Source organism: Gastrolobium bilobum, unplaced genomic scaffold, assembly GCF_033153095.1.
Source record: "Gastrolobium bilobum isolate Gb01-03AN ecotype WA unplaced genomic scaffold, APGP_CSIRO_Gbil_v1 utg28277, whole genome shotgun sequence".
Lineage (NCBI taxonomy): Eukaryota > Viridiplantae > Streptophyta > Magnoliopsida > Fabales > Fabaceae > Gastrolobium > Gastrolobium bilobum.
In genome coordinates, this window is record NW_026899946.1 from 3,330 (window position 1) to 13,226 (window position 9,897).

Genomic DNA, 9,897 nt, shown 5'->3' on the forward strand with positions numbered 1-9,897 from the left:
GATGAGCTAACAGTGAAAGGGTTCACTGATGTCAGCTTTCAGAGTGACAAAGATGACTGCAAGTCACAGTCAGGGTTCGTATTCACGTTAAATGGTGGGGCAGTATCTTGGAAGAGTTCCAAGCAGGAGATAACAGCAGATTCAACAACAGAAGCTGAATATATAGCTGCTTCAGAAGCGGCTAAGGAGGCCGTGTGGATCAAGAAGTTCATATCTGAACTTAGGGTGGTTCCAAGCGTGGATGAGCCCATACAGTTGCTGTGCGACAACACTGGAGCCATTGCGCAGTCAAAGGAACCTAGGTCTCATCAAAGATCTAAGCACGTGCTCCGCAGATATCACCTGATTAGAGAAATCATTGATAGAATGGATGTAAAGATGATGGATTATGTTCCCACAGATGATAACCTAGCCGATTCTCTGACAAAGGCTGTTTCTCAGAAAAAAACATGATAGTCATTATGAGGCTTTGGGTATACGACTTAGGTCTGATTGGCTCTAGGCCAAGTAGGAGCTTGTTAGTATTTGGGTGTCCTAGAGACAATCTTATGATTAAATAAGGACATAGATGTAGACCTTTGTATTGTCGCAAATAAATAAAAGCATTCTTTATCCTGTTTCATATTTTGTCTCGATATTACTGTTAACTGGATAAACCCCTTGGAATAAAATAGGTATCTCTTGAGTATCTGTGATGAGATCACGATCATGAGGATTCAAGGATATTGGATGTTTATTCCTAATTTTATGTTCCTAGTCTAGAGACACTGAGAATGGGGATCAGTGATCTCGGGTAAGACTAGCACGACTTATCTACTTGTATTCGGATGCAAGGTAAAGACCTCATGAGCTACAGATATGGAGATGTCTTAGCTAAAGTCGTGGGTGGATCTATAACGGTATAGCTCGCACTGAACAGACCCACAAAAGAGACTCTATGAGGAAACCTCACAGAGAGTATCATTAGAGTAGTCTCTTTATATTTGGGTATGTCTTTCCTTAGACCAGAAGTTATTACCTAGACTGTGTTCTAGAATGCATGCTTTGACTGTATACCTCGTCTGCCTGAAACATGGAGACTCATAGGTATACTGTTGGGCTTGTCCTGAAAGAGCACAGGGCTAGGGTGATAAGCTGAAGGAATTCGTCAGATCTCTGTGAGAGATTAGGTTATCTGTAAACCGGAGAAATCGGGATGACATTTACAGGGACTCAAGAATCTATGCATAGTAAAAGAGATCATGAGATGATCTGCCTTTAGAGTCAGTAAATTGAAGATTCCCTATTTCGAATAAAGTTTAACCTAAACCGCAAGGGTTGATACGTTTCCTTACCCTAGGTTTTATGGGAAGGTAACCGAGACGAAAGGAAATACATACAACAACAAAAAATGTGTAATAGGATGATTATGTCATTAACCTAACTAGCTCTGGGGCAACAAAGCATTGCTAGTGCTCTGTGTTGTCATTAGATGGGTTGTGGGGTTATTGGGCCCAAGCCCATTTATGTCAGTGGCTATTTTGGGCCTAATGGGCCACACACTAACACCTTATTGTCATGACAATATAGCATTAGAGGTATTGGGCCTAATAATGGTTGTTAGCCTAAGAAGAAGTTTGGAAGCCCACCAAAAGGAAAAAGGGCGCATGGTTAGTTAATGGGCTTGGATGGTCCAAGACATTACTAATTAATTTAATTAGTTAAATTAATTATCAAATGTTTAAATTTTGAAATTTGAAATTTGAATTTGGAATTTGAATTTTGAAATTCGAATTTTGAATTTTGAATTTGAAATTTGAAATTTGAAATTTGAAATTTTGAATTTTGAATTTGAATTTTGAATTTGAAATTTGAATTTGAATTTGGAATTTGAATTTGAATTTAAAATTTAAATATTTGAACGTTTGAATTCAAATGTTTGAATTCGAATTTGAATTGGCTATGAAAAGTTGTTTCATAACAAAAGGATAAGATAAGATCTTGTTGGAACAAATCCCAAATATCAAGAGGAGATCTTTGAGAATCTTCTAGTGAGGATATGGGGCGCTGATTTAGGTATCTGATGATGGTCATAGGATCAACCAAATGAGCTCCAGTCAGATTTGGTTTGTTGAGAGAATAAGTGAGACAGTTGGTTCAAGTTTGAATGCAACTGTTCAATGTATCTGGACTGTTATGAGGCCAAGTGGGGCGCACCATATGGATGGCCATATGATGGTTGTTGAGTCAGATTCTTGTTGAGATATTCACTTGATTTCATGAGGATGTGAGAGGAGGTTGTTGACAAGATTTGAATTTTGCAACAACTCCACTCATCCCCCTAGTGTGCGCTATATATAGGGCCTTATTTGAGTGAAGAAAATCAGATTTTTAATTAACTCATTCTCTCATCTCCTTGTGGGTTCCTTTTAAGGTTTTTCTTAAGAGAGTTTCGAAATAACCTAGCCTTTTTCAAAGAAAACCATGCGCCACTTTTGTGTCTATTCTTGCTGAATATTCACTCTTCTAAACACCTTGACCTAGCCTCCTCCTTCACACATTGGGCGCATAGCTTGCCTCCATTGGTGTTTTCGTTGGTGGCCTTGAAGAAGAGTTCCTCCGTCTTGACAAAGGGTGGTGTGGATCAACATTAGAGGGCTTGCATCTTCAAGCCTCATCTTGATCATCCTCCAGTTTTGGAAAGCAAACAAGGTAACATCCATGCCCTAAAGCATGTTTCTTGATATGGTATGTGTTATTCCGCTCGAAAAATTTTGTTTTTCCCTCTCACATGCCTCGACCTTCAAGGTCAGTTTCTTTCAAGGTATAGTTTTGAAACAGGGACAAAGTGGTTATTTTTTATTTAATAAGGGATAAAAGGGTCCAAAAAAACATCTACATTCACCTCTAATGGATATTACCAGCTGAGCCATCACCTTCAATTTTGAGTGACGGTTAAATTAAAGTTTCTTCACATTATCACTTAATCAAATATTGTCATATCATTAAAAAAAATTATAAGCTAAAAGTGAACCAAAATTAAACTCTTACTTCTCTCACTTGGTCACAGCACAACTCCAAGGGGTGTCAAGTGTAATTGAGAACATGGTCAAGCACAAAAACCAGAACCAAGGACAATGGGTATAAGAGAAATGCACATAAGGATGACCATAGAGGAAAAGTGGACTTAAAACTTGCAATAGAGCCCACTATAGCACAAACAATTGCAACAACCAGCATTTCAGCTGAGAATTGCCAAGTGACATCTCGAACATAGATCAGAACTGAGATTGCCAAGAATCCAAGGATGTTATTCATGAACACCCCTCCATAAATCTGCAATGGCCCAAAAAATGTTTTGAGAAAATGGTTTATTTTGGTTGAGTTTGTGGAATGAAGTTGGTGACTAACCTCAGAAATGGCAAGAGAAGTAGTTCTAGGCTTCTTATGGCTTACTTCTTTGATTGCTGCAGTTGCTTCTCTAGCATTTGTAGCCAAGGGGATTAGAATGAATGATATGGAGAATGAATGAAGTCCTGCACTGTTAGAGAAGTTTTTGACACTTTCTATTAGGGGTTCAGCCAGAATGGATAGCATAGCAATTCCTAGCACCACATATGTTAAAGCCTTCAACCATGCCCATATTGATTTATCAATTACTGCTTTGCTTTGCTTCTCTTCCACCACCATGTCAGCCTTTTCCCATGTCTTATACACAATGAAAGAGTGTAAGTTTTTTACATTCCTCACTTTTGACCAGCAAAAGATTGTTAGAAATATAATATGAAACATTCACGCGTCTTCACTTAATAGCCTAAGCTTTTTGCAGAGTTAACCAAATGGTCTAGAGTTCGATCTTTTCTCCTCTCATGCTTCTAATAAATATTCATTTATCTTCACCTAATGACTTAAGCTTTTGGGAGTATTGGTTGCAATGACAGAAACAATTAAAAGTTTGATGTTTTTTGGACAAAGGGAATTGTGCATGTACTTACTTCATACATATCTTCTTGAGACTCAGAATCTGAGAGAGGAGCAGGACTCGAAGTTGAGCTAATCCATTTCTCAAACCCAGCAACAAACTCATCCTCGTTGATTAACTGGTCTTTGTTAAGGTCAAGTTCTTCAATGACTATAGCAACTGCATCCTCCACTTCCATTGATGCTTTAACAAACTTGATGTTCATGATTAGTTCTCTCAACTCAGAGTGGGAGATGCAGTTATCTCTATTGCGATCAATTTTCTCAAACAACCTGCTGATCACAGTGGCTATGAGAACTGGCAAAAGTATTGAAGAATTTTTATGAATTTGTTGTGGTCTTGATTAGACAAGTAAACTATATAGTCTAGTCAATGTAATCATTTTAGTTTTTACATGTAGTTTATTCAACATAATCTGTGGGGCTAGTTATAATTGATGCTTTATTTGTAGTGTGAACTAGTAAATAGTTTTTAGATTGTGCTTGTTATTAACTGATTATGCAAGAGAAACAATTCAAGATACTGACCCTCTGATAGCAAGTTCATCAGGCTTTCCATCTGCTGTGAGAAGGCTTTCAACCATATCATTCTGAACATGCCTTAAGATTTCAGATATGAGTTGCTTCTTCCCTTCACGTTCTTTTTGTTTGTTTTCAATCCATGGTCCAAAAACCTGTCAATGTTTTCAATTAATTGTCAAATAGTTCCAGCTAGGTAGGTTCTTAAATTTTCTGTTTCCAAACCCATCTATCATTTTCTTCACAACTTTACCAAATATTGTGAAGACTTATTCAGCAGAGGTGAAAATTGCATATCTACTGAATTCACCAAAGGAGTTGGAATTAAGATTCAAATATTGAATATATGAAAAAAAAACTGAATTTACTCAAAAAGTATATTGAAATATAAAAAGAAACTATTGTGTTGGGATGTGCATGGGTTGAACTGAATCGGTTTTTTTGAAAAACCGAACCGAATTAGTTTAAATGGTTCGGTTCGGAAGTGGTTCGGTTCGGTTGGAAACGGTTCGGTTCGGAATCGGTTCGGGTCGACTCTCTTTTGAAAAGAAAAATTTAAAAATAAAGTTATAAAAATCAATTTGGTTCGGTTTGAAAACGGTTCGGTTCGGTTCAAAATGGTTTGGTTCTTAAATTAGTTCTAAAAACCGGTTCGGTTCTTAAACTGGTTCTAAAAACCGGTTCGGTTCTTAAACTGGTTCTAAAAACTGGTTCGGTTCCTGAACTGGTTCTTTAAAAACCGGTTCGGTTCATGAACTGGTTTTTAAAAACCGATTATTTTAAGAGGCGGTTCGAGTCATGGTTTGGTTCAGTTTTTTGGTTATTTTGCACACCCCTACTATTGTGCATAATGCATGGAATTCAAGACATAACAAGGTGTATTATGTACCTGATATATGTCCTTAAGTGATTTCCTTGAAAAATACTGTTTATCTAAAGCATGCTTTGTTTGATCAAGCCATTTTGTGAAGCCACTCACAAATTCGTCCTTGGTTATTTTTTGGTCACCATCCCGGTCAAAAAAATCTAACACCTCTTTTATTTCTTTCTCTTCATCGTAATTTGTTTCAGTTACTTTGTTTTTAAGCAGAAGCTCTTTTATTTGAGAAGCTGATATACCACTGCTCCCATCTTGGTCTATTTCCCTATATAGCCTGCAAAGTTTAGTACCTATAATTAGTTAAACAATACCCTTGTTAACAGGGTCACAGGCTAAATTAGTATATAACTCTTTCAAGTGCTGTTTGATGAAATCTCACCTTCTTATGGCACTCACATTTGGTGTCCCATTTTTGGTGAGGATCCTTTGCAGGGTGTTCTTTTGAACATGTTGTAATATTCTTGCTATTAAATGATCATGTTTCAAATATTCCAGTCTTCTTTTCTGTACCGAAGGTTCAAAAACCTGCAGGTTATATAGCCAAGTGGAAAAACAATCATTGAGGGCAATTGTAAGCATTACAAAATTCTGTAGTAGTCAAAATAGGATGGCACATTATGACAGAAGATTGTGTGTGTGTTTCATAAAAGGGAAATGTTTTTATCCATGATACAAATTGTTTCATCCAACACACACAAAAAATAAGTGGGACCCACTAAAAAGAAGAAAGAAAAAGGAAAAAAGTGAGTCCTATCTACTTTTGTGTGTGTTGCATGAGACAATTGTCTCATGCAACATGAGAAAAACATATCCCTTCATAAAAACTAACATGTTTTACCTTATGCAATATAATTTTTTTTTCCTAGTATATTTTCCTGGGTATAGCGTGTGTGCATTGGTGTGTATGCTCCTTGTTGAGTATATTGTATTAGCATGTGACTTAAAATACTAAATGAAATTTTAAGATTGCACATATATATTATTTCTACAAAAATAAAAAACAAATTGTTATCCGAACATTTTTTGTATATTGCTTGCTTATAACATTTAACTAAAAAATGTTTTAATTTAACCAAAAAGATATAAACATTATTTAACGGTTAGATAAAGTTATTTAAATAGTAGGCTTTGATAATAATAAAAGAAAATGAAAATTGACAAACCTGGTAAATGAAGTACAGGATCAGAAAAATGGCAGTAATAATGAGAGCAACTACTAAGGTCACACTTCTTGCCCAAGAAGAGAATTGGAATAAGTTTGGGATTTGCATGATTGTAAGTGGTATTACTGAGAAAACCATGATTCTTGCAGTGTAACTGGTTTCCAAATCCGTAGTAATGCCACAACCTAGACATCCACCATAAGATGACGTTTTGAAACTCCAAAAATAAGAATTGTACTATAATTGTTGTATTTGATACATGGGGAGTCATGACTCATGAGTAGTTTCAAGTTTTCATTTTTTAAAACAACTAGTGCTTTAAGTAAGCATTATTTATTACTATTTTTGGTTAAGATTTTGAATTCTTTCAAATAGCTGGACAATGATCTAAAGGGTATGAAATAAGTACACATACAATTTTTAGTAGCCACATGTCCTTCACAACCACATAACTCAATATGCAGTTTTATTTCAAATATGATTAGATATAGGGATCCTATTTTCTTATGTTGTTGGAGATTATCTTCTACTATAAACACGTGATGTGGTGGGATCCACTACCTATTAAAAAAAGAAAAAAGGTGGCACAATTTTTGATGTGAGAACAACATTAGATAGTTATCTCATGTAAAATGAGATAATGATTTTTCTTAGATATATGACTGATAATTTTTATCATGATCAACTTCTAGATACGAATATAACACGAGAAATTTGTGTTATTCATGTTTTACCGTAACATGTCAATCCGCATAATAAATGACACATTTTGTGATTAGAGAGTTATTCGGATTGTGCTCGTGTTGAAAGTTTTAACCCATTTTCAGGTTTGTTTGATGTTCCTATTAAATTCATGTTGTGTCGTGTGGTGGGAACGGAATTGACATCCCCATATTAGAATATAAGACTCAAAGAAAGTCAGAGGTAGCAAACCAGTCAATAAGGCTTTTAGACTTTTATGTGCCAAGTTAGAACCGTCAAATTCTTGGCTGCCAGTGATAACACAGCTTCCCCAAACTACTGTCAGAAGCAAGATGGATGATCCAGCCAATAAGCCAACTCCAGTGTAAGCATACTCTTGTGCTATCTCCCTATTACCAAGAAGCCCAGAAACTGATAAAAAAATAAAATTAAAAAAATATACAGGATAAGGGATATGCAGACCAGATATACTCTCACACCATACACACCCAAGACTAATTCAAACAATACGGAAAGTGGTATTTAGAAAATACAGAACTGAAATAACTATTACACATAATTTAATCAAACAAAGCCTATGTTCAAAGAGTGCCAAACATGTATTTCAGTGGCATATTAATATATCTTAATAATATCAAAGATATAATGGCTGCTAATATTAATTTATATAATGGAAAACATCAAAGATAGTCATGGAATTATTTTAAAGGAAATCAGTTTGTCATGTTGTAGGAATGACACTGTTTCTTCTTGCAACAAAGATCCGATTTCGTATCCTGAGGATCCGGTTTCGGATTCTGACTTTTTTTTTTTCTTTTTTTAAGTATGGATCTCACACTTGATTCGTGTGTGCAAGTCAAAAACTCTTGTCATATGACATGACAAAAAGCGAACCTTTATTTTAATAATATCATATTTAGAGATAGTTCCGTGAGGATTTAATATCAACATGTTAAGTCATAGAATATTTAGCTAAGAGGAACTTGTTGGGCTTCCTCCACAGAACTTTCTTCATCTTAGTCACTTTGATCATAAAGTAATACCAACTATTGCTCCAACATTATGTTAAAACTCTCACGTAATGCATAAAAGTCAGCAGCATTGAATTCTAATTAGAAAGAATAGATAATTACAACCAACGACTTTAGTGGTTCACAAGTCACAAGTTCTGTTCTCTACTTCTCTACCACACAAACTGATATGCATAGACTCAGAAGTCTATACAGCAAACTTGACATTGACTTCATATACAGAATTTGGATATCACAAGAACATGTTACATAATATGACTACTAAAATTCTAAACCATGCTGCATTAATTTCATTACAAAAGGAGGACAATTTCATGATCTTTTGTACCAATTTCCAGATTTGCAAGTTATATGTGACATGAAACAATATATTCACTCAAAAGGCAAAAAAGGGTAATAATAAATGGACCTTAAATGGACAAATAATCTGCAAGATGCATCAGCTAGAAGAACAAGTGGACCAAAAAAAGCAGAACATAAGTTTATTTTGACTACAGAAAATTCAAGTAAGGGAAGGAAAAGAAATAACATACCGAGAAGAATTAAGGACTCTGGAAGGGCACCAAGGATATGAAAAGCACTAGCACCAAAGATACCAGGGCCAAGAATCTTGAAGATTTGCTCACCCCCTTCAGCCAAATATGATTCTCCATGGAACAGCAAATACTCATAAACCAAAATAAGAAAGAAATGACCAAAAATGTTATTTGTACATGGCAAGAAGCCATACATTTGCTCGCAGTGCTCCTCAAAGGACTCATCATTTCCTTTGAGAAGCAAGTAAGATGTTTTGTTGGGTTGAACATCATGAACTCCATCTGAAACTAATTCAGAAACATGATCTTGTAGATAGCGACCTTGAACCTTAACAGATACTAATAAAAGAAGATAAATAAAGTATGGTGTTTTTGAAATGTTTCTGATCATTTTTGCTGAATTCAGCAATGGAAGAGAAGGTTGGATAAGTTACATAAACGATTTAAGGCTTTAAGCATATATAGTATATACCATCTGGTAGTTCAATTTATATTGAATTTTTGGCAAAGTGCATCTGAATTCAAACTCTGAAGATATAAATATAAATAAATTATGATCTTCCAAACGAGGATGTACAACTCTACAAGTAATTGAAAGTCATGTTATAGGTTCGTTACTCAGTTTATTACGGAAAAATCTGTCATATACTCGAAGACTAAATAATATTATATATAGGAATCGGGAATGATTCTTCCATGTTTTGGTATAATATTTAAGGAAAATTATATTTTCATGTTGCATGAGATTTATCTCTCATGTTATAATTATGGGAATAACATCTCTCATTTTAAGGATATAAGTTTATATCATTTTAGATCCTAACCGTTGATTTCCGTCCATCAACGGTTATAATTTATTGGATCAAAATTATTAATTAATTAATAATAAATTTGGCCCATTAAGTTTGACCCAATAGATTATAACCGTTGATGGACAGAAACCAACGGTTAAGATCTAAAATGATATAAGCTTATATCCTTTAAGAGGATAGATGTTTTTTCCTATAATTATATAAAAAGAAGTGTCTTTTTTTTTTCTTTCTTTTTTAAATTAGGGGACTCCACCTTATTTATCTCAAAATAAGATAATTTGTATCCTGTTACAT

The 9,897-nt window shown here is 34.9% G+C and overlaps 1 protein-coding gene across 1 annotated transcript; it reads right to left on the reverse strand.

Moving 5' to 3' along the window:
* Positions 1-3,022: 3,022 nt before the first annotated feature.
* On the reverse strand, positions 3,023-9,231 carry LOC133294316 (sodium/calcium exchanger NCL1-like). The gene is made up of 9 exons (XM_061492970.1): positions 8,789-9,231; positions 7,456-7,635; positions 6,523-6,707; positions 5,739-5,884; positions 5,369-5,633; positions 4,489-4,634; positions 3,975-4,233; positions 3,391-3,687; positions 3,023-3,315 (listed from the first exon to the last, which is right to left on the reverse strand). Exons 1-9 carry the CDS (start codon positions 9,180-9,182, stop codon positions 3,067-3,069), a joined length of 2,121 nt encoding a protein of 706 aa, XP_061348954.1. The 5' UTR covers positions 9,183-9,231; the 3' UTR covers positions 3,023-3,066.
* Between the last annotated feature and the right edge of the window lie 666 nt (positions 9,232-9,897).

Coding starts and splice junctions, on each gene's coding strand:
- LOC133294316 (XM_061492970.1), bottom strand. CDS start 9,182: ATGATCAGAAACATTTCAAAAACACCATACTTTATTTATCTTCTTTTA. Junction 5,885..6,522: donor TCCTGTACTTCATTTACCAG/GTTTGTCAATTT, acceptor TATAACCTGCAG/GTTTTTGAACCTTCGGTACA. Junction 3,316..3,390: donor CTTCTCTTGCCATTTCTGAG/GTTAGTCACCAA, acceptor GGGCCATTGCAG/ATTTATGGAGGGGTGTTCAT.